The 25,710-nt window shown below is 37.7% G+C and overlaps 1 protein-coding gene across 1 annotated transcript in view; it reads right to left on the bottom strand.

Moving 5' to 3' along the window:
• The window catches only part of LOC140152460 (peroxisomal targeting signal 1 receptor-like), a 39,543-nt gene that overhangs the window by 5,704 nt on the left and 8,129 nt on the right, over nt 1-25,710 (bottom strand). The window contains exons 2-12 of the mRNA XM_072174780.1: nt 18,987-19,163; nt 18,197-18,317; nt 17,624-17,764; nt 16,860-16,938; nt 16,632-16,667; nt 15,885-15,987; nt 15,144-15,272; nt 12,577-12,744; nt 11,926-12,069; nt 11,448-11,518; nt 10,901-11,095 (exon numbers count right to left, since the gene is read on the bottom strand). Coding sequence (XP_072030881.1) covers nt 10,901-11,095; nt 11,448-11,518; nt 11,926-12,069; nt 12,577-12,744; nt 15,144-15,272; nt 15,885-15,987; nt 16,632-16,667; nt 16,860-16,938; nt 17,624-17,764; nt 18,197-18,317; nt 18,987-19,157 — 1,358 coding nt within the window. The 5' untranslated portion in view covers nt 19,158-19,163. The remainder of the gene's footprint in view (nt 1-10,900; nt 11,096-11,447; nt 11,519-11,925; nt 12,070-12,576; nt 12,745-15,143; nt 15,273-15,884; nt 15,988-16,631; nt 16,668-16,859; nt 16,939-17,623; nt 17,765-18,196; nt 18,318-18,986; nt 19,164-25,710) is intronic.

Here is a 25,710-nt window from a genome sequence, read left to right as displayed (position 1 = left end):
TGTTTATATTTGGGGTTTGCTGCAAGCCAGTCTGTTAGGGTTTCTAATGCTTGGTTCTGTAAGGACTCATTGGTATAACTCACCTCATGAGAAATGAAGACATGGGATGTTGCATCTTGTTTTGTGATCTATCCTCTTTGACTATATGTTTATATTTGGGGTTCGCTGCAAGCCAGTCTGTTAGGGTTTCTAATGCTTGGTTCTGTAAGGACTCATTGGTATAACTCACCTCATGAGAAATGAAGACATGGGGTGTTGCATCTTGTTTTGTGATCTATCCTCTTTGACTATATGTTTATATTTGGGGTTTGCTGCAAGCCAGTCTGTTAGGGTTTCTAATGCTTGGTTCTGTAAGGACTCATTGGTATAACTCACCTCATGAGAAATGAAGACATGGGATGTTGCATCTTGTTTTGTGATCTATCCTCTTTGACTATATGTTTATATTTGGGGTTTGCTGCAAGCCAGTCTGTTAGGGTTTCTAATGCTTGGTTCTGTAAGGACTCATTGGTATAACTCACCTCATGAGAAATGAAGACATGGGATGTTGCATCTTGTTTTGTGATCTATCCTCTTTGACTATATGTTTATATTTGGGGTTTGCTGCAAGCCAGTCTGTTAGGGTTTCTAATGCTTGGTTCTGTAAGGACTCATTGTTATAACTCACCTCATGAGAAATGAAGACATGGGATGTTGCATCTTGTTTTGTGATCTATCCTCTTTGACTATATGTTTATATTTGGGGTTCGCTGCAAGCCAGTCTGTTAGGGTTTCTAATGCTTGGTTCTGTAATGATTCATTGGTATAACTCACCTCATGAGAAATGAAGACATGGGGTGTTGCATCTTGTTTTGTGATCTATCCTCTTTGACTATATGTTTATATTTGGGGTTTGCTGCAAGCCAGTCTGTTAGGGTTTCTAATGCTTGGTTCTGTAAGGACTCATTGGTATAACTCACCTCATGAGAAATGAAGACATGGGGTGTTGCATCTTGTTTTGTGATCTATCCTCTTTGACTATATGTTTATATTTGGGGTTCGCTGCAAGCCAGTCTGTTAGGGTTTCTAATGCTTGGTTCTGTAAGGACTCATTGGTATAACTCACCTCATGAGAAATGAAGACATGGGGTGTTGCATCTTGTTTTGTGATCTATCCTCTTTGACTATATGTTTATATTTGGGGTTCGCTGCAAGCCAGTCTGTTAGGGTTTCTAATGCTTGGTTCTGTAAGGACTCATTGGTATAACTCACCTCATGAGAAATGAAGACATGGGATGTTGCATCTTGTTTTGTGATCTATCCTCTTTGACTATATGTTTATATTTGGGGTTCGCTGCAAGCCAGTCTGTTAGGGTTTCTAATGCTTGGTTCTGTAAGGACTCATTGGTATAACTCACCTCATGAGAAATGAAGACATGGGGTGTTGCATCTTGTTTTGTGATCTATCCTCTTTGACTATATGTTTATATTTGGGGTTCGCTGCAAGCCAGTCTGTTAGGGTTTCTAATGCTTGGTTCTGTAAGGACTCATTGGTATAACTCACCTCATGAGAAATGAAGACATGGGGTGTTGCATCTTGTTTTGTGATCTATCCTCTTTGACTATATGTTTATATTTGGGGTTCGCTGCAAGCCAGTCTGTTAGGGTTTCTAATGCTTGGTTCTGTAAGGACTCATTGGTATAACTCACCTCATGAGAAATGAAGACATGGGGTGTTGCATCTTGTTTTGTGATCTATCCTCTTTGACTATATGTTTATATTTGGGGTTTGCTGCAAGCCAGTCTGTTAGGGTTTCTAATGCTTGGTTCTGTAAGGACTCATTGGTATAACTCACCTCATGAGAAATGAAGACATGGGATGTTGCATCTTGTTTTGTGATCTATCCTCTTTGACTATATGTTTCTATTTGGGGTTCGCTGCAAGCCAGTCTGTTAGGGTTTCTAATGCTTGGTTCTGTAAGGACTCATTGGTATAACTCACCTCATGAGAAATGAAGACATGGGGTGTTGCATCTTGTTTTGTGATCTATCCTCTTTGACTATATGTTTATATTTGGGGTTTGCTGCAAGCCAGTCTGTTAGGGTTTCTAATGCTTGGTTCTGTAAGGACTCATTGGTATAACTCACCTCATGAGAAATGAAGACATGGGATGTTGCATGGGATGTTGCATCTTGTTTTGTGATCTATCCTCTTTGACTATATGTTTATATTTGGGGTTCGCTGCAAGCCAGTCTGTTAGGGTTTCTAATGCTTGGTTCTGTAAGGACTCATTGGTATAACTCACCTCATGAGAAATGAAGACATGGGGTGTTGCATCTTGTTTTGTGATCTATCCTCTTTGACTATATGTTTATATTTGGGGTTTGCTGCAAGCCAGTCTGTTAGGGTTTCTAATGCTTGGTTCTGTAAGGACTCATTGGTATAACTCACCTCATGAGAAATGAAGACATGGGATGTTGCATCTTGTTTTGTGATCTATCCTCTTTGACTATATGTTTATATTTGGGGTTCGCTGCAAGCCAGTCTGTTAGGGTTTCTAATGCTTGGTTCTGTAATGATTCATTGGTATAACTCACCTCATGAGAAATGAAGACATGGGATGTTGCATCTTGTTTTGTGATCTATCCTCTTTGACTATATGTTTATATTTGGGGTTTGCTGCAAGCCAGTCTGTTAGGGTTTCTAATGCTTGGTTCTGTAAGGACTCATTGGTATAACTCACCTCATGAGAAATGAAGACATGGGATGTTGCATCTTGTTTTGTGATCTATCCTCTTTGACTATATGTTTATATTTGGGGTTCGCTGCAAGCCAGTCTGTTAGGGTTTCTAATGCTTGGTTCTGTAAGGACTCATTGGTATAACTCACCTCATGAGAAATGAAGACATGGGGTGTTGCATCTTGTTTTGTGATCTATCCTCTTTGACTATATGTTTATATTTGGGATTCGCTGCAAGCCAGTCTGTTAGGGTTTCTAATGCTTGGTTCTGTAAGGATTCATTGGTATAACTCACCTCATGAGAAATGAAGACATGGGGTGTTGCATCTTGTTTTGTGATCTATCCTCTTTGACTATATGTTTATATTTGGGATTTGCTGCAAGCCAGTCTGTTAGGGTTTCTAATGCTTGGTTCTGTAAGGACTCATTGGTATAACTCACCTCATGAGAAATGAAGACATGGGGTGTTGCATCTTGTTTTGTGATCTATCCTCTTTGACTATATGTTTATATTTGGGGTTTGCTGCAAGCCAGTCTGTTAGGGTTTCTAATGCTTGGTTCTGTAAGGACTCATTGGTATAACTCACCTCATGAGAAATGAAGACATGGGATGTTGCATCTTGTTTTGTGATCTATCCTCTTTGACTATATGTTTATATTTGGGGTTTGCTGCAAGCCAGTCTGTTAGGGTTTCTAATGCTTGGTTCTGTAAGGACTCATTGGTATAACTCACCTCATGAGAAATGAAGACATGGGGTGTTGCATCTTGTTTTGTGATCTATCCTCTTTGACTATATGTTTATATTTGGGGTTTGCTGCAAGCCAGTCTGTTAGGGTTTCTAATGCTTGGTTCTGTAAGGACTCATTGGTATAACTCACCTCATGAGAAATGAAGACATGGGATGTTGCATCTTGTTTTGTGATCTATCCTCTTTGACTATATGTTTATATTTGGGGTTTGCTGCAAGCCAGTCTGTTAGGGTTTCTAATGCTTGGTTCTGTAAGGACTCATTGGTATAACTCACCTCATGAGAAATGAAGACATGGGATGTTGCATCTTGTTTTGTGATCTATCCTCTTTGACTATATGTTTATATTTGGGGTTTGCTGCAAGCCAGTCTGTTAGGGTTTCTAATGCTTGGTTCTGTAATGATTCATTGGTATAACTCACCTCATGAGAAATGAAGACATGGGATGTTGCATCTTGTTTTGTGATCTATCCTCTTTGACTATATGTTTATATTTGGGGTTTGCTGCAAGCCAGTCTGTTAGGGTTTCTAATGCTTGGTTCTGTAATGATTCATTGGTATAACTCACCTCATGAGAAATGAAGACATGGGATGTTGCATCTTGTTTTGTGATCTATCCTCTTTGACTATATGTTTATATTTGGGGTTCGCTGCAAGCCAGTCTGTTAGGGTTTCTAATGCTTGGTTCTGTAATGATTCATTGGTATAACTCACCTCATGAGAAATGAAGACATGGGATGTTGCATCTTGTTTTGTGATCTATCCTCTTTGACTATATGTTTATATTTGGGGTTTGCTGCAAGCCAGTCTGTTAGGGTTTCTAATGCTTGGTTCTGTAATGATTCATTGGTATAACTCACCTCATGAGAAATGAAGACATGGGGTGTTGCATCTTGTTTTGTGATCTATCCTCTTTGACTATATGTTTATATTTGGGGTTCGCTGCAAGCCAGTCTGTTAGGGTTTCTAATGCTTGGTTCTGTAAGGACTCATTGGTATAACTCACCTCATGAGAAATGAAGACATGGGATGTTGCATCTTGTTTTGTGATCTATCCTCTTTGACTATATGTTTATATTTGGGGTTTGCTGCAAGCCAGTCTGTTAGGGTTTCTAATGCTTGGTTCTGTAATGATTCATTGGTATAACTCACCTCATGAGAAATGAAGACATGGGGTGTTGCATCTTGTTTTGTGATCTATCCTCTTTGACTATATGTTTATATTTGGGGTTCGCTGCAAGCCAGTCTGTTAGGGTTTCTAATGCTTGGTTCTGTAATGATTCATTGGTATAACTCACCTCATGAGAAATGAAGACATGGGGTGTTGCATCTTGTTTTGTGATCTATCCTCTTTGACTATATGTTTATATTTGGGGTTCGCTGCAAGCCAGTCTGTTAGGGTTTCTAATGCTTGGTTCTGTAATGATTCATTGGTATAACTCACCTCATGAGAAATGAAGACATGGGGTGTTGCATCTTGTTTTGTGATCTATCCTCTTTGACTATATGTTTATATTTGGGGTTTGCTGCAAGCCAGTCTGTTAGGGTTTCTAATGCTTGGTTCTGTAAGGATTCATTGGTATAACTCACCTCATGAGAAATGAAGACATGGGATGTTGCATCTTGTTTTGTGATCTATCCTCTTTGACTATATGTTTATATTTGGGGTTTGCTGCAAGCCAGTCTGTTAGGGTTTCTAATGCTTGGTTCTGTAAGGACTCATTGGTATAACTCACCTCATGAGAAATGAAGACATGGGGTGTTGCATCTTGTTTTGTGATCTATCCTCTTTGACTATATGTTTATATTTGGGGTTTGCTGCAAGCCAGTCTGTTAGGGTTTCTAATGCTTGGTTCTGTAAGGACTCATTGGTATAACTCACCTCATGAGAAATGAAGACATGGGATGTTGCATCTTGTTTTGTGATCTATCCTCTTTGACTATATGTTTATATTTGGGGTTTGCTGCAAGCCAGTCTGTTAGGGTTTCTAATGCTTGGTTCTGTAATGATTCATTGGTATAACTCACCTCATGAGAAATGAAGACATGGGATGTTGCATCTTGTTTTGTGATCTATCCTCTTTGACTATATGTTTATATTTGGGGTTCGCTGCAAGCCAGTCTGTTAGGGTTTCTAATGCTTGGTTCTGTAATGATTCATTGGTATAACTCACCTCATGAGAAATGAAGACATGGGATGTTGCATCTTGTTTTGTGATCTATCCTCTTTGACTATATGTTTATATTTGGGGTTCGCTGCAAGCCAGTCTGTTAGGGTTTCTAATGCTTGGTTCTGTAATGATTCATTGGTATAACTCACCTCATGAGAAATGAAGACATGGGGTGTTGCATCTTGTTTTGTGATCTATCCTCTTTGACTATATGTTTATATTTGGGGTTTGCTGCAAGCCAGTCTGTTAGGGTTTCTAATGCTTGGTTCTGTAAGGACTCATTGGTATAACTCACCTCATGAGAAATGAAGACATGGGGTGTTGCATCTTGTTTTGTGATCTATCCTCTTTGACTATATGTTTATATTTGGGGTTCGCTGCAAGCCAGTCTGTTAGGGTTTCTAATGCTTGGTTCTGTAAGGACTCATTGGTATAACTCACCTCATGAGAAATGAAGACATGGGGTGTTGCATCTTGTTTTGTGATCTATCCTCTTTGACTATATGTTTATATTTGGGGTTCGCTGCAAGCCAGTCTGTTAGGGTTTCTAATGCTTGGTTCTGTAAGGACTCATTGGTATAACTCACCTCATGAGAAATGAAGACATGGGATGTTGCATCTTGTTTTGTGATCTATCCTCTTTGACTATATGTTTATATTTGGGGTTCGCTGCAAGCCAGTCTGTTAGGGTTTCTAATGCTTGGTTCTGTAAGGACTCATTGGTATAACTCACCTCATGAGAAATGAAGACATGGGGTGTTGCATCTTGTTTTGTGATCTATCCTCTTTGACTATATGTTTATATTTGGGGTTCGCTGCAAGCCAGTCTGTTAGGGTTTCTAATGCTTGGTTCTGTAAGGACTCATTGGTATAACTCACCTCATGAGAAATGAAGACATGGGGTGTTGCATCTTGTTTTGTGATCTATCCTCTTTGACTATATGTTTATATTTGGGGTTCGCTGCAAGCCAGTCTGTTAGGGTTTCTAATGCTTGGTTCTGTAAGGACTCATTGGTATAACTCACCTCATGAGAAATGAAGACATGGGGTGTTGCATCTTGTTTTGTGATCTATCCTCTTTGACTATATGTTTATATTTGGGGTTTGCTGCAAGCCAGTCTGTTAGGGTTTCTAATGCTTGGTTCTGTAAGGACTCATTGGTATAACTCACCTCATGAGAAATGAAGACATGGGATGTTGCATCTTGTTTTGTGATCTATCCTCTTTGACTATATGTTTATATTTGGGGTTTGCTGCAAGCCAGTCTGTTAGGGTTTCTAATGCTTGGTTCTGTAAGGACTCATTGGTATAACTCACCTCATGAGAAATGAAGACATGGGATGTTGCATCTTGTTTTGTGATCTATCCTCTTTGACTATATGTTTATATTTGGGGTTTGCTGCAAGCCAGTCTGTTAGGGTTTCTAATGCTTGGTTCTGTAAGGACTCATTGGTATAACTCACCTCATGAGAAATGAAGACATGGGGTGTTGCATCTTGTTTTGTGATCTATCCTCTTTGACTATATGTTTATATTTGGGGTTTGCTGCAAGCCAGTCTGTTAGGGTTTCTAATGCTTGGTTCTGTAAGGATTCATTGGTATAACTCACCTCATGAGAAATGAAGACATGGGATGTTGCATCTTGTTTTGTGATCTATCCTCTTTGACTATATGTTTATATTTGGGGTTTGCTGCAAGCCAGTCTGTTAGGGTTTCTAATGCTTGGTTCTGTAAGGACTCATTGGTATAACTCACCTCATGAGAAATGAAGACATGGGATGTTGCATCTTGTTTTGTGATCTATCCTCTTTGACTATATGTTTATATTTGGGGTTTGCTGCAAGCCAGTCTGTTAGGGTTTCTAATGCTTGGTTCTGTAAGGACTCATTGGTATAACTCACCTCATGAGAAATGAAGACATGGGGTGTTGCATCTTGTTTTGTGATCTATCCTCTTTGACTATATGTTTATATTTGGGATTCGCTGCAAGCCAGTCTGTTAGGGTTTCTAATGCTTGGTTCTGTAAGGATTCATTGGTATAACTCACCTCATGAGAAATGAAGACATGGGGTGTTGCATCTTGTTTTGTGATCTATCCTCTTTGACTATATGTTTATATTTGGGATTCGCTGCAAGCCAGTCTGTTAGGGTTTCTAATGCTTGGTTCTGTAAGGACTCATTGGTATAACTCACCTCATGAGAAATGAAGACATGGGGTGTTGCATCTTGTTTTGTGATCTATCCTCTTTGACTATATGTTTATATTTGGGGTTTGCTGCAAGCCAGTCTGTTAGGGTTTCTAATGCTTGGTTCTGTAAGGACTCATTGGTATAACTCACCCTCATGAGAAATGAAGACATGGGATGTTGCATCTTGTTTTGTGATCTATCCTCTTTGACTATATGTTTATATTTGGGGTTTGCTGCAAGCCAGTCTGTTAGGGTTTCTAATGCTTGGTTCTGTAAGGACTCATTGGTATAACTCACCTCATGAGAAATGAAGACATGGGGTGTTGCATCTTGTTTTGTGATCTATCCTCTTTGACTATATGTTTATATTTGGGGTTTGCTGCAAGCCAGTCTGTTAGGGTTTCTAATGCTTGGTTCTGTAAGGACTCATTGGTATAACTCACCTCATGAGAAATGAAGACATGGGATGTTGCATCTTGTTTTGTGATCTATCCTCTTTGACTATATGTTTATATTTGGGGTTTGCTGCAAGCCAGTCTGTTAGGGTTTCTAATGCTTGGTTCTGTAAGGACTCATTGGTATAACTCACCTCATGAGAAATGAAGACATGGGATGTTGCATCTTGTTTTGTGATCTATCCTCTTTGACTATATGTTTATATTTGGGGTTTGCTGCAAGCCAGTCTGTTAGGGTTTCTAATGCTTGGTTCTGTAAGGACTCATTGGTATAACTCACCTCATGAGAAATGAAGACATGGGATGTTGCATCTTGTTTTGTGATCTATCCTCTTTGACTATATGTTTATATTTGGGGTTTGCTGCAAGCCAGTCTGTTAGGGTTTCTAATGCTTGGTTCTGTAAGGACTCATTGGTATAACTCACCTCATGAGAAATGAAGACATGGGATGTTGCATCTTGTTTTGTGATCTATCCTCTTTGACTATATGTTTATATTTGGGGTTCGCTGCAAGCCAGTCTGTTAGGGTTTCTAATGCTTGGTTCTGTAATGATTCATTGGTATAACTCACCTCATGAGAAATGAAGACATGGGATGTTGCATCTTGTTTTGTGATCTATCCTCTTTGACTATATGTTTATATTTGGGGTTTGCTGCAAGCCAGTCTGTTAGGGTTTCTAATGCTTGGTTCTGTAATGATTCATTGGTATAACTCACCTCATGAGAAATGAAGACATGGGGTGTTGCATCTTGTTTTGTGATCTATCCTCTTTGACTATATGTTTATATTTGGGATTTGCTGCAAGCCAGTCTGTTAGGGTTTCTAATGCTTGGTTCTGTAAGGACTCATTGGTATAACTCACCTCATGAGAAATGAAGACATGGGGTGTTGCATCTTGTTTTGTGATCTATCCTCTTTGACTATATGTTTATATTTGGGGTTTGCTGCAAGCCAGTCTGTTAGGGTTTCTAATGCTTGGTTCTGTAAGGACTCATTGGTATAACTCACCTCATGAGAAATGAAGACATGGGGTGTTGCATCTTGTTTTGTGATCTATCCTCTTTGACTATATGTTTATATTTGGGGTTCGCTGCAAGCCAGTCTGTTAGGGTTTCTAATGCTTGGTTCTGTAATGATTCATTGGTATAACTCACCTCATGAGAAATGAAGACATGGGGTGTTGCATCTTGTTTTGTGATCTATCCTCTTTGACTATATGTTTATATTTGGGGTTCGCTGCAAGCCAGTCCGTTAGGGTTTCTAATGCTTGGTTCTGTAATGATTCATTGGTATAACTCACCTCATGAGAAATGAAGACATGGGATGTTGCATCTTGTTTTGTGATCTATCCTCTTTGACTATATGTTTATATTTGGGGTTCGCTGCAAGCCAGTCTGTTAGGGTTTCTAATGCTTGGTTCTGTAAGGATTCATTGGTATAACTCACCTCATGAGAAATGAAGACATGGGATGTTGCATCTTGTTTTGTGATCTATCCTCTTTGACTATATGTTTATATTTGGGGTTCGCTGCAAGCCAGTCTGTTAGGGTTTCTAATGCTTGGTTCTGTAAGGATTCATTGGTATAACTCACCTCATGAGAAATGAAGACATGGGGTGTTGCATCTTGTTTTGTGATCTATCCTCTTTGACTATATGTTTATATTTGGGGTTTGCTGCAAGCCAGTCTGTTAGGGTTTCTAATGCTTGGTTCTGTAAGGATTCATTGGTATAACTCACCTCATGAGAAATGAAGACATGGGGTGTTGCATCTTGTTTTGTGATCTATCCTCTTTGACTATATGTTTATATTTGGGGTTCGCTGCAAGCCAGTCTGTTAGGGTTTCTAATGCTTGGTTCTGTAAGGATTCATTGGTATAACTCACCTCATGAGAAATGAAGACATGGGATGTTGCATCTTGTTTTGTGATCTATCCTCTTTGACTATATGTTTATATTTGGGATTCGCTGCAAGCCAGTCTGTTAGGGTTTCTAATGCTTGGTTCTGTAAGGATTCATTGGTATAACTCACCTCATGAGAAACGAAGACATGGGATGTTGCATCTTGTTTTGTGATCTATCCTTTTTGACTATATGTTTATATTTGGGATTCGCTGCAAGCCAGTCTGTTAGGGTTTCTAATGCTTGGTTCTGTAAGGATTCATTGGTATAACTCACCTTATGAGAAATGAAGACATGGGGTGTTGCATCTTGTTTTGTGATCTATCCTCTTTGACTATATGTTTATATTTCGGGTTCGCTGCAAGCCAGTCTGTTAGGGTTTCTAATGCTTGGTTCTGTAAGGATTCATTGGTATAACTCACCTCATGAGAAATGAAGACATGGGATGTTGCATCTTGTTTTGTGATCTATCCTCTTTGACTATATGTTTATATTTGGGGTTCGCTGCAAGCCAGTCTGTTAGGGTTTCTAATGCTTGGTTCTGTAAGGATTCATCGGTATAACTCACCTCATGAGAAATGAAGACATGGGGTGTTGCATCTTGTTTTGTGATCTATCCTCTTTGACTATATGTTTATATTTGGGATTCGCTGCAAGCCAGTCTGTTAGGGTTTCTAATGCTTGGTTCTGTAAGGATTCATTGGTATAACTCACCTCATGAGAAATGAAGACATGGGGTGTTGCATCTTGTTTTGTGATCTATCCTCTTTGACTATATGTTTATATTTGGGGTTCGCTGCAAGCCAGTCTGTTAGGGTTTCTAATGCTTGGTTCTGTAAGGATTCATTGGTATAACTAACTGCTAGACTCATCAGAGCTGTAAGGTTATCGGGTTGAATTTCTAGGCACCTGTAGGATATAAAAAGAGAACAAATTGTAAGACACATGAACACAAAGGCCAACTCATTGGTGGTTTAAGTATATCAGTGTTGACTATGCACTTGAGTAATATATTAAAGAGGTGTCTGACTGTACTATTAGATCTTTATACATAGATATCTTTGATGACTTATGTCACCTTTGACACAACAACTCTACTACAGTGAGATTTGAACATACCTGTTATCATTTCAACATGAATATATTATTGTCAAGTTGATGCTACTGGTCTTGTCCCATTAGATGAATATGGGATGAACAGAAAGTTATTTAATCAAACAAAAAGAAAATTTAAACCATTAGAATGGCTTGATATACTTACTTTCTTAGAGCTGCAATTGCTGCTTGTTCCTGCTCATTTTCTGCTTGAGTTGTACCAAGGTATTGCCAGGCCTGAAAAATGCAAGGATTCACAAAATGCTTATCACCTGAACTAATCTGAAGTTCAATCTCTGTCGTATAAAATCTTTCTACTGTCACTAGCTAAGTAACCTTCAAAAGGAAACATGCTACTAACACGTTTACCCCTTTATGCTTTCAAAGGCCATTTTGGGGTTATCTGTTGCACTGTTTGTGTTTAGGGCATACATAATTTTCTTTTAGTCTTGCAAAGAGAAATACAGAAGTGCAATATACGGCTGAATTGTTTGAATTACTTTGATCATTGTGTTGAAATGTTGATACGAAAAGTACTAAAACATACGGTTTCTCAATTTTTATGTTTTTATCATAACTCAAAATTAAAGTGCATTATAATAGACAAAATTCCAAACCCCAACTGATTAAGTAAAAATATTTACCTCCATATGTTCCGGCCTTTGGAGTACTTCCGCTTCAAATAATAGTACTGCATTAGCTAAATCTCCATCTTTTAATCTCTTCAGACCTTCCTCAAATGGATTGGGGTGATCCTTCAAAGGATTCTCATCTTCAAATTTGTACTCCTGTAAAGAAGAACATTTGATATTATATCATGGCTCCTTTGTTATGATGTAGTGATTATGATGAACTTTACTGTCAGGATAATTCAATAAAGATGGCATTATAAACTCTAGATTTTTACTTTTTCATGGTTCTGGTATAAATGACTATAAACACTACAGTTTTTGTCAGAGAAGAATGGCACTTGTTTACATTTTGAGAGCATGCAGAGCATAAACACGGAAGTGGGGTTCTGATTAGCTGAATAGAATGGCTCAACAGTAAATCAAATTCTTAGAGTATATGGTACATGTAGCTAAGCATGTTGCAAATGCAGAAGATTCATTCCATGCACAACACAAAATATGCAATACGAGCAATAAATGCAAAAAACATGTGGTCCCTTTGAGGAGCATAATGTATTTTGAGGAAATACTACTGATGAAATGTGTAACATGTTTTCCATCTAAATAGGATGCATGTCTTATACAAGTATCATCTTAAAATTGTAAGTCGCGGATTATACTTACTGGGTCTTTGAATTGTGTGTTGAAATCTGAAAGCCATGGGTGCTCTCCAGCCTCATCCTCTTGGGCTAATTCCTCCCAAGACTTCTGTAATTTATCCCAGAACTCTGAATCTGAGGGTACTGTATTCTCTGAAGCAAACTCTTTTGCCCACTGGTCTGATAGGAGTTCCTACAATACACAATAATAAGTTGCAAACATTATATTACAAAATACAAAAGTTAATAAGGGTGGGAAAATCATAGAAAAAAACCCATATCAATAGCTCAAGGAATGAAGTGAAATATTGAGTGAGAAAAGCATATGACACATCATAAATATTATGAAATCAACAGTTCTTGTCAAGAGATGGGGAAACTTTAATTTGAACATTGTGTTAAGAGGATTTCTGAACATACTTGATTAATTAAAAAGTATGTAGCTTCCATTTCATGTGTAAATTGCAATGCTAACTGGAGAGCAGGAAGTCCAGTGTTAGAAAAAAGGCAGCCCTCAGGACAAAAGCCTGTGAAAATCACTACAGGCCCAGATACGCTATCCTGGGGCCCGTGAAATTTTGTTACTTATGAATTCATAACAATACTGACTTCAAAACCAATACTTCCCTGCTATATTGGCATTGCCCGTTTTACAAGTCGAGAGTCTTGGAAAGTGTCACAAATACTCATTTGAGTTCTGGCCTGAGAAAAGTGATGAGGGTCTGTACATTTTTTTACCCTTAAAAATTGTAGCTTATTTCTAACACTGAGTATCTTCTGGCAAGGTGGATTTGAGAAACAAGGATAAAGTGCAATTATGGTACACAGCAATCACAACAGGACATAAAAAAGGAGTTACAATAAAATAAATCTATTGGGATTCAAATTATAGTGTTATTCCCTCATAAAAGAGAAATGCCTTAAATACCAGCCCAATGTAACAATTTTGCTAATGTAATCATTTGTTTTAGAAATGTAATTTGTTTGGATCAATGATCAAATTCAACCCCTTTTCTGCATACAATTACTTCAACAACTATCTACTCTTCTAACAACAAAGACAATACAACTATAAAGATTCCGTTTAAGAAAAAAAAGAGAGAATGTGCACACTATTCAAAACAAAAACAAATTGAAAAAGAACAACAACAACTGAAGTTGAACAAAAAACAAGAACGAAAGTGCAAGAACAGTAAACTATTCAGCGGGTTTCAAGCAAGTACAGTTCCAAATAACACTGCAAATGGCATCTCAAAACTGGAATCAAATATTGTAATAACAATGAAATGCTCTGCAAATGTTATAGAGGAGACTGACCTTATTCTTGTCAATCTTGTCTTTATAATGGTAGTACAAGTACACCAACTTAAAAGACAATTCAGCACAAACCATATTTGAGTAACAGAAAAAATACAGAAAAGGATATCTAATATAGAGCGAGACAAAGACGGTGGAAGAAAATGTGTCGGAGGTATATGAAAAACTTGTTGGGGCGGCACAAGGGATTTGCACTTCATACACATACACCAATTACCTTATCTTTGAGGTTTCCAAACTGTCGCTTGTACTTAAAGGAAATAAATTATATATAATCATGCATTTAGATTGATTTAAATTTACCATCTGAGTATAAAACCTGTTTTGACTTCTGTTTATATAAGCATGTACAGTTTGTCTTAACATCTTGGAAGCTAACTTTGTCTAGCAGTAGGATGTATCTATGTGTACATCCATATCAAAATGATGCACTTGTCACCTGCTACACGAGTCTCTTTTTACATAAATAGCTACAAATAAAATTATCCATATCAAAATGATGCACTTGTCACATGAGTCTCTTTTTACATAAATAGCTAAGAATAAAATTAATATCAAGACTCATCTCTAGTGCATGTCACTTCAAATCATCCCCAAGTCACATGGATTAGTAATACAGAAACCATTCCTAAACCATGTGACTTGTGTATGAGTTGAAGTTAACTGGTATTTATTCTATTAACTATGGTAAATAGAGACACATGTAGCAGCCGACAAGTGCATCATTTTGATATGGATGTGCACATATATATACTTTGCTCAGTCCAAAATAGGCAGACTTATAATACCATTAATTGACATCAGTAACCCTTAAATTAAGTTTATTACTAACAGAGTTGTTGCAACTGTATATTGAGAAAGGTTAATACATGGCATGTAGAAGTCATATTCTTCATTTACTCAAAATTTTTAAAAAATTTGAATAATTGCTGATAAGTGAGTGTCATATTTTATGGACCAAGTAAAAAAAACTAACAAATGTCTGTATAGATAAGAGTGGTCTATGTGACACTGATAATGTGCTTCAGCTGCAAATGAAATATGATGATTAAGTGGTATCATTAATTAACAGGTGCTGGAAATGGTACCATCAATAAGATTTAAATTAGGGTCAAATTCCAAACATACCAAAATTGTTTTTAAATTGAATTTTGTGTTGATTCAACTGCTAAAGCAAAATTGATGCAGCATTTATTGCAATAGCACAACATCAAACTATATCTTAGCCTTATTATGCGCAGGTATAAAAATCTGTCATTTAAATCAGAAACCCACCTGTTCTTTAGAGAATTCCTGTGTCCAGTCATCAGCTACTGCTCCCACTGGTTTGCCATCTGCACCCTTCACTTGGTTATCTTCTATCTTCACTTCACCCTCTCCAATTTTCTTCACAAATTTCATGAACTTTTAAAGCAAACATAAAGAACGAATGAAAATTACAACCTCCAAAATCAATGAAACACTGGTACCAGGCTGTAACTGGTAGAACTTTTACCATTATACAATTTGGATCAAAGATTCATAATCTGTTAATCAATTTTAACCCTTTTTTACAGTTTTGTTAAAGTCATAATGTACGATCTTATAATATGAATTTGGTTAATTTTTTTCAAACCTGATTTTTTGGCATATTTGTAATGTTTACACATGTCGCAACTTGCACCTAAATGGAATCAGCCAAATTTGTTGTGTTTGTAGGTAAACAGAGCAAAGTTCGACATAAAGTCATAATTCAAGAAATTATGACTTTATGTCCGCGAATAGAACTGCGTGTTAAACGGCCAAAATAACAAGCAGTGTTTCTTTCACGTTACCTCGTTATTTCAGCTCAAAATGGACAGAAACCATTCCCGATCATTATTACTAGTATTATTTCAGCATTTTGAGTATATAATGACAAATTTAAAATTTGAAGGAAATCGTACATTAAGCCTTTAACATGAATCAAATACTATACTACACTACACAATTTTCAGTCAAATACATAGTAATGGTTTTTCTAATATGATTCCATACCTCAGAGTTTGCAAACTTTGGATCATCTAGAGTGCCTAGTAATTGATTGGCAGTCCTGGCTAACTCAGCATCTGTCTCTGCTTTGGCTTGAAACTCATCCACCCTGAAAAGGAAAAGGGTCGACATTAATAACAAACACACACATCCGATATGATTTATGAATGTTGTAACTTTTCAATTATTCACCCGCCACTTACAAAAGCATATTTTTGTGAAAGGAAGAGTCACAGAATTGAAATATTTAGTATAAGGCTGCCACCATCCATGTGGATAATAATTTTGAATATGTGACACGATCTAGTCCATGGGGCCAAAGGCGGCAAATTTGAAATTGAGGTAAAAATATGGAGTAAAAAACAATAAAATACATAAGGAAATAGACATCAAAAAACTTCATCACTTTGGAACCAAGTATGCTAGACACTTGTTTTCAGTAAATGATAGCCTATTGTATGTATAATGTAATAATTACAGTAACTCAATTTTCAAAAATGCCTCCTTTGGCCCCCATGGACCAGATCGTGTCACATATTATCTTTCTCCTTGAATTGAACTTGTGAAACAACTATTGGTGTGAAACCTCTAAGGTTTGTTATTATTTTATTATTATTAGGTTTGGTTTTTATTTAAGGATGCCAACATTTAAATCTATTATTTGGCAAAAATTACTGTATATCTCTGATTTAGTTATTGGTGATCTATTTAATAATGCTATATACTTTTATCATATATTTTGTTTATACTTGCCATTTTGCATCTTCTGGTTTAGTGAATTCTTCAGCCCTTCAATTAAAAAATAATGGAAAGGACAAATAGTTACAATATAATCAGAAGTGATATTTATCCAATTTCATTCATTTAAACAAACAGGCAAATTACACTGAAAGTAGGAATAGCTATGTAACTTTAAACATGGCCAATGATTGAAATAATAATGAACTGTGAATATTAACGTAACCTCTGGCTAATGCTTACCATTGTTGGTGCTCACTCTGTTCCAAGTACTCCTCAGCCCATTTGATGTCACTTGTAACAGGCAAAATATCTGGACCAACTGCAGATGAAAATAACAAGTCACAAACACATTTGTTATAAAGCACATGTGGCCCAGTGGATAAGGCGCCCGACTCATAATCCATAGGTTGTGAGTTCGAGCCCCGCTCGTGCGGTCGTGCCAACGTGTTGTGTCCTTGGGCAAGGCACTTTATCCTCATTGCCTACTGGGGGATGTGGTTGGGTTGGATTGGATGTTTGTATAGTTGTTTGTTTCAATGTTGCAATATATTGGCGCTGATTAAGCTGCTGCCTGTAAATTGCATTGTGTCTGTTTTGGTGTGTTTAATGTTCAATTCTAGCAATTTGACCTGCGGGTCACCATTTGAGTTTGAAATAAAAACCTTCCTTTTTTTTTTTAAACAACAGAAGTTGGGGAATTTACATGATCAGTGTACTTTGAATGATATTGTGAGTATTCTCATCTGAATTTCAATATGTATAAATAAAATATTTATTGCCTTTTGGTTATTCCATATCTCTTACATCAAAAACCAATATTCAAGAAGAAAGAAAACCAATGGTGCCAAATTAGTTCAAACGTTTTTATCTTTTGCAATTAGTTTTGGAATTGAATGGACTGACCTATACTGTGTAAAATCATAGATCACTTTACTTGTAATTAATATCTACCACAAAATATCAATGAGTAATAATTACATGTGTGTGAAGATAATGTCAATTACCTGCTGAGCTTTGGCTGTCTAGAAAGTCTTTCGTCCAATCAGAGTCTCTGTCATCAATGATTTCCTCTGCTCTTTTCTGTTCCGCTTCCAAGAAATCCGCTGCCCAGTCAGGATGAGCTGCTAAGTCTGCCACTGCTGGGCCTACAAAAGGGATTATATAGACATCTTACTTCATAATATAGACTCATGTATAAAACTATGACCAGTCTGCCATATTGGATCATCATGCATGGTGATCAAAATAGTCATAGTGTACCTCTGGCTTTCTTGGAAACAGCCAAAATCAAACAATAATTGGTTTCTAAGTAAAAGTGGCACAAAGGTGTGCCCTTTATTAATTAAATGAAGATAGCAAGAAATCAAAAGTTTGCCAAGTCCATGGTGAAATATTCCAGAGGTATATATGTAAAGGGTAATCATGCTAATTGCTATCAAACAATGAAGTGCTCATGTACAGTGTTACATCATGTTTATCCAAAGATCAGCTAATCTTTGCTTATAAACATTGCAGTCATTAAGATTTTGTTGATGATGGATATGTGGAACAAGAAACCAACATCACATGAAACTTACCTTGCATAGGTGCATGCATAGATTGGGCTTCAATCTCTCGCATTTCTTGGAAGAGTGCATCCATACGAAATGTCTGCGGTGGCGCTGCATGGCGTTGGTCAGCTAGAAACTCATTCACTAACTGCAAATCAAACGGTATATTCCATTGCATGTGACAAATTTGTAAAATCATGACAAATAAAAAAGTACCTTGACAACTATTCATAACTGGGCAAAGATGTACATGACATGTATTCCCTTTGTAGCAAACCAATGATATTTATAAACAAAACAACCCTGGTAATATCAGTGCGGATTAAAGCCATATTATAACATTTTCATACAAATAGATTAGCATTTCTTTGCCATAAAATGTTAGCTTTTACTGGCAGATATATCCCCTTTTATTTTTGAGCCAAACAACTAAGGCAAAGCAAAGAAAATTGAAATTTACTACCAGCGCCAATGTCGCCAATACGTATCATTTCTTTTGGTTGTGTTATGGTACGATCCTTTGTTGTGTAGATCACTGTCCTGTATGCCCTGTACGTACAGTGTTATGAACATCATGTATGCGTTCAACTAATAATTCCATCTAAATAATATAACGACGGTTCCTGTGTTTTAATCAAAATCTTGGATTTTGACAAAACTACAGCACCTAGAGTCTTGATTTTTGCAGGGTATGTTGGTTTAATAAAGTACAATATAATTGTGACAAAAAATTGATAAATATTGAGGGCGTCCTCCTCAGCAAATGTTATAATATGGCTTTAATTGTAAGTACAATATTGTATATCCTTATTCCTACCTCATGTTGTGGTGCTTCCGCAAATTGTCTAGCAGCTAATCCTGGATCCAAAGGCCTTGAAATACCTAGTCCTTCTTGCCTTAGTGACTTATCCTGAGTGAAATGTTGGGTCAGCTTCATCAATGGGTTGGCTGCCCCACACTCACCGTCTACCAAGTCACGCATAGCCATGATAACCTATGAAAAAATTAAATGTTGCATGTATTTAGGCCAACAATTAATTTAGCAGGGGGGAGGGTGTGTGAGGGGGAATGTTCCCCCCCAAGATACATTTTCACATTTAAAATCATTGCTTTAAAAGCTTTTATTTTAAACAAACAAAAAATAGAGTCCAAACTCAATTTGCAAAATTTAGAGATTTGAGATTCGCAATTTACTAAAGCATGCATGGATTGATGTTGAAGTCAGCATTGAGTCTGTCTTAATACCGAATTTGGTGATAAAATGTGATGGACCTTGCATATCGGCAGGCCCACAGTAATTTCCAGGCTTTTGGGCAGAGGATCCGCCTTCAAGCAATGCCTAAAATAATCACATGCCTACAAAGGCTACTGTACGAGGGGGTATCCAAAAGTTTTTGACATCACCCAGAAGGAAAAGAGCTATATTGATGAAATTTTGTCAGTGTAATCACTGGTCTTTATGTACATTGTGGTCCAAAAATGGTCTCATTAGTATGTTTACTTTCTTTACAGGTGGCGCTAGATGGGTAGTAGGCGCATAACCTACAAGATGGTGAAAATTGAGGCATGCAGCATGATTCAGTTCCTGCATTTGAAGGGTTAGGCCTACAATGCTCAGAAAATCTATGATGAAATGAAAGCTATCTACGGTGATGATTGCCCATCATATGGCACTGTTGCTTTTTGAAAAAGGAATTTCCAAACTGGCCACATGTCCCTCACAGATAAGCCAAGAAGTGGACGTCCAGCACTTACGGATGATGTGGCCACAGTGAAAAAACACAAGAAAGTGGAGGATCTTATCATGAAAAGGTTATGCGCCTACTGCCCATCTAGCGCCACCTGTAAAGAAAGTAAACATACTAATGAGACCATTTTTGGACCATAATGTACATAAGGACCAGTGATTACACTGGCAAAATTTCATCAATATAGCTCTTTTCCTTCTGGGTGATGTCAAAAACTTTTGGATACCCCCTTGTATTGTTTGTATAAAACTCTCCTGCTAATAAAGATCCCTCCAATTTTTCTATGAAAAAGGGACAAAAATGCAAAAAAAATTGCCAGGTCATATCGTGACTTGCATCAGTGATGTCAGCTGTGATGATCGCTAAATTGCATGGGGCCTACAAATCAAACTTACATCCAGTTCATTGGCAGTGCCTAATTATGGTAGAATTTCACTAATTTCATCAGATTCTTGTTTGATGATGATGCTCTTATGGATGTAATCAATGGCGTAGCTAGGGATGGCAAGGGGGGCAATTGCCCCCCCCCCCCCAATATTCCATTCCGTCGGTTCAGACAGGACCGTCGGTTCATTTTGAGTGGTCTACTTAAGTGCCGGCGCAGAGCGCCGGGCGGCAAATCATGAATCTGCATGTGATGTACTCATGCGGCATCGTCAGTCATGTGAACTTGACTTATAGGCCTATAATATTATGTGTATGTAAGCATAGTAATAGTATGTATACTGATGCCGAAATGTACGTACTAATTAATATTTCTTGCTTGATACAATAAAGATTCACATTTTGATTATGTTTTAATTGTGAGTTCAACATTATGTATATGTATTGGCATTTAGACACACCGGCACACTGTGTAATTGAATTATTTCAAACTTTCAAAGACTATAAACATGTTCAAACATTATTTCCTTGCCTATTCTATAGTGATTTTCACACAATTTCAAAGGAACAAAATGCTATATAGGCCTACCTAAAAGTAAAAACATGCATGAAAATTGGCCCTCCACAATGCTAAAACCTCACAGCTTCCCTGGACCCCCACCAGGGGCCTAAAAGGCGGCCCCTGGACCCCACCCATTTATCGCTCCGCTCGCTACGCTCAACTTTTCAATATCTTGTCGGTTTGTGGAAAAAACTTGCCCCTCCAATATCCAAATCCTGGCTACGCCACTGGATGTAATTTCGTTATATTTACTGCAAAACATCATGTTCCATACAGTTCTGTGTCTGCAGCCATCTTGAATTTGAACCCGGAAGTACATGTAGTATGTAGGTGATTCAGTCTTCCGAAGTTTTTAAGCCTTAAGGGGGTACTACACCCCTGACAAATGTTGTGCCTATTTTTGCATTTTTCTCAAAAATTACAGCACATTGGTGACAAGTAAGATATGTAAATTATAGGGGCAAGGACTACAACTACTGTACTGAAAATTCAGCAACTCAAAGCAAGTAGTTATTGATTTATTGATCAAATATTGGTTTCCCTCATTTTTGACTGTAACTCCAGTTACTCCACAAATGTTGTCTGTGCTGCAATAAAATTTCCAGTGCAGTAGTTGCAGTCCTTGCCCCTATAAAATACATCTCTTACTTGTCCCCAATGCACTATAATTTTTCAGAAAAATGCAAAAATAGGCACAAAATTGGGCAGGGGTGTAGTACCCCTTAACAGGAAGCCTGATTATAATAAAAACATGCATGATGTTACATGTCATTGCATGATGAAGCTTAAATATTGTAACATCAGGTGAATTCCTCTAGCCTTCTCCACTCTCACTTGAATCTTTGACTTTGAGAGTATACTCCACAATGCTTCTTTTAGAAGCCAGGTGTGAAGGGATGTGTGAGGGTGTGGGTGGTTGATTACTCGCAGCCTTGTTGTGTCTTTCTTAAGTGGCTTGTTACTTGGTCTTTGAAGATTTCGATTGCAGTTAAGTTGACTAGTTGTTCTGGTATTCCACTCGCTGATAGTCTTTGGGAATGAAGGAGTCTTGACCTTGTAACAATTCTTGCACATGATGTGCAATCTGTTGAATGCCTATAATGGCTTTGTGTTGTTTCTACGAGTGTGGCGGGCGACTGGTGTGAGAAATTTTTACGCCGGTATGGCGACCTGACCGGTGGTGACTATTGTCTGCATCAATGTAAGGCGGCTTGCTTGGAGAACTGCAGCGTGTCCTATCTTACTTAAACTTTAAAGGTTTACCAACAGTTTTGACAGGTACTATTAGTCCGAATAATCAGACCCAGAACAAAATATTAATTTCTGACATGATCTTGTACTGGGTCTGAACTGTTTCCATATGAAATCTTGATGGCAAATTGGACAATAGAAGCACATGGTTTTACGTGACAGCTTTTTAATCCCTATTCAGGTTACGTGAATCACGCTATTGTGGACCATCCTTCTGATACTTGAGTGTTTGGTCACGCTGAACGGTTTTTGTCTACCTCTCTGTTTGTAAACAAACCAGGAGGTCGAAATCGCCCCTCCTCGCCGAATCTGAAAGTCAGCGTAATAGTACGGCACTAAGGTACTATGGGTCGCATGTCATGAGGTGGTCCATTTTGTGTTACATGGTCAAAATGGTCAAAAAAATTATTTTTTAATATGTTATAGATATTGTAAAACTGCAACATCTCATACCATTTTTACCTCAAAAATGTTTATCGTTTTGGCGTAATTTGCCTAATTAGTAACTAATTAGCCCATAGGCCGCAATGTAAATCAAAATTTTCAAATGTGTTTTTCTCAAATTGGACCTTATTCACATAAAATACCCTACAACAAATGTCTAAAGTTGGATTTTGTCCAATGTGCTAGGATATGTTCACAACATAGTGATGCATCAGTCTCACCCTTCAAAAAAAAATTATGTAATCGCATTCACGATATACATGGTGCGCCAAAAAAAGTTGATATTTTTAAATTAAAATTTAATTCATCATTCATATTTTCCCAACACTACTTCCTACCATTTTTATAATGCAAAAATTAGTTTCCTTGTGCAATTTCCTTTCAGAAAATGTATACTGTTGATGCCATTTACCAAAATCAAAGTTTGTTTAAGTGTTGTGCATCCTTAATCATTGCATTCCTATGGCATGTTTGTTTATGTGATGAGCGCCCTTGAAGTATAAGCTAAACATAGCCTGCAGCCCATCAATCACATGTAATTTGGTGCCGAATTTGGCACTGGAGGCTGTCATCTTGTATTTTGAAGTATTGTAGTGTAGAAGCTCTCGGTAAAGACACAATTAATCTTTACCTGAACCAACATAATTAGTATTTGTGACAAGAACAAGAAGAAGAATAGCAAGTGAAGATAATAAACATCATCAAGATACGTTTCAGCTAAAGTGTATCCTTGGATTTGTGATGACTTGTGTCACTTTTTGTTGTTGGTTCCGAGTCATCGAAGATTGTATTATTTAGTACCAAGCTTCTGCTAACCAGGGGAACAAAGCAAGATTGCAACTACATTTGTAAAGATTAATTATCTGTAAGAAGATGCTATAGTTGGTAAATAGTTACCAAATAAAGGTTCAGTTGAGCGTCTGTTTTGTAAGCTTACCTAAAAATAGCTAAAAGCTTAAGGTCGTGTCAGCAGTGTAAACATAAACATTGCATTGGCACAGACAGTCACCACAGCCTCCAGTCATGTCAGACGTCACTGAATATAGCAAATATTAATGAGTGTGCATGTAGATAAATGCACACTTGGTAGAAGCTTATAGATTAGAACTTCAAAGAAGTTATCAAGGCCTATGAATCCGAATCGTAGAAATCAAATAAAGATATCAGTAGTAGTGCCTGCATGTACATTTCTAACACTCCCACGAGTCGCTACGACAACACAAGCACAAACTGACACGGGACTACTACTGAAAAATAGCTTTGTGGTATTTTTTAATAAATATCTAATAAAGGGGTAACAAGTTTACTCCCACCCGTCGCGAGTCGATTAGGACAATTCAAATAAAGTTTGGTAGTAAAGTGCCTGCATGTACGCCTCTAATACTGACATTAGTAATCTTGCAGTTGCACAGCTAGTGCATGCAGGAATAACTCATAGAATCATACAACACTGACACAGGACTTCTACCTAAAAAAGAGTTTTGTGGTATTTTGTTATCAATAAACGGACGCAAAGAGCTTACTCCCGCCCGTCGGCACACAATAAGCGGGTGCATCGAGCTTTCTCCCACCCGTCGGTAAGCAACGTAGGGCCTGCATTCAAGCGAAGTTTCGTGTATACTGACATTCGCATTTATTTCAGGTTTCGACACATGTAGCCTCACAAAGCACACCTTACACAGGTCCTACGTATAGTTTCTCACATAAATTTGTGAACCGTTGTTCACTTTAGAAACGCATTACGCTTCGTTGCTTGCATCGGCGTCGTTTAGATTAATTCGCTCGTTTCGGTACTATCGAAAACATCAAGTCGAGTCATAAAAGCAGTTCCGAATTAAGAAGCAGAAGATCTTATAAAAGTGATGCATTATCAAAAAGTACAGAATATGCATTATTGCAAGCTGCAACTCGAAAGGTTGAACTAGAATGTCGAGCCAAAGCATTGAAGGAAAAACAAGCTTTAGAAAGTGAGGAATTTAATATCCAAGCAAGGGCAAGAGACTTGGAACAAGAAATGCAAGCCAGGGCAAGGGACTTGCAACAACAAAGAGAGTGGTTGGAAATGAAGACCGAAATAAACATAGAGCAAGCCAAAATAGATGTATTGGAGGATTATGAACATAAATCCCAGAGCTTAAGAAGTAGACCAAAATCGGTGCTTGATGACATCACAGAAGCTCAACCAGATACAAACACATCAGTGAGGCAGTGGTTGAACCACAACACTAGAGAAGGTCAAGAAATTATGAAATATGAAAATATTGATGAACAGTATGGTCAAGAACAGTACAGTGAACAGTATGAACATGAAGGGCCTTCATCAGTAAAGTACGGTCATAGAGTAAATTTGTCACCAGAGCCTGATGTGAAGAAAAAACAAGTCATGTTGCCACGGCAACATGTAAAAAGCGAGCCAATAGAAGTGAAAGAAGATACCAGTATAGAAAATTTGGCACGCAACCAAGACAACTTGACAAGGCTGCTGGTCGAACAGCATAAACAAGCAAGTTTACCAAAGCGGACATTACAGACATTTACTGGAGACCCGCTTTTGTATGTTACGTTTATAAGAGCCTTCGAATTCATAATCGAAAATAAGAGCAAAAGCAATAGAGACCGTCTGTACTATCTTGAACAGTACACAAGAGGTGAAGCCAACAGTTTGGTGAAAAGTTGTATTCACATGGATGATGAGGTTGGTTACCTGGAAGCAAAAAGGTTGCTGGAAAGGAAATATGGTAATAAGCACAAGATTGCAGAGGCTTACTTAGCGAAGATGAGGCAGTGGCGAATGTGAAAGGTGATAGTTCAGGGCTACAAGATTTGTCATTATTTTTGTTAGAATGCAAAAATACCATGACCAGCCTGGGCTATACTAATGAGTTGCAAAGTACAGCAAACATTAGAATGTTGATGATGAAGTTACCATATAGTATGAGAGACAGATGGAGGAGACAAGTAGATTATGTAGAAGAAGAAAGAAACAAAGTGGTAACATTTGAAGACTTCACCTCCTTCTTAGAAAAACAGGCTAGAATCGCAAACTAATGCTGCCTACGGTAGAAGTGTGACGGAGAAGGAAGATAGTACTAAGAAGGAAGAAAGGGTAAAAAACCCAAACTATCAGACTTATAAAGCTAGAAGAAATCTAG

This window comes from Amphiura filiformis, chromosome 1 (assembly GCF_039555335.1).
Source record: "Amphiura filiformis chromosome 1, Afil_fr2py, whole genome shotgun sequence".
NCBI lineage: Eukaryota > Metazoa > Echinodermata > Ophiuroidea > Amphilepidida > Amphiuridae > Amphiura > Amphiura filiformis.
Note: the sequence above shows the minus strand (reverse complement) of the source record. Positions and strands in the feature narration are given on the sequence as shown.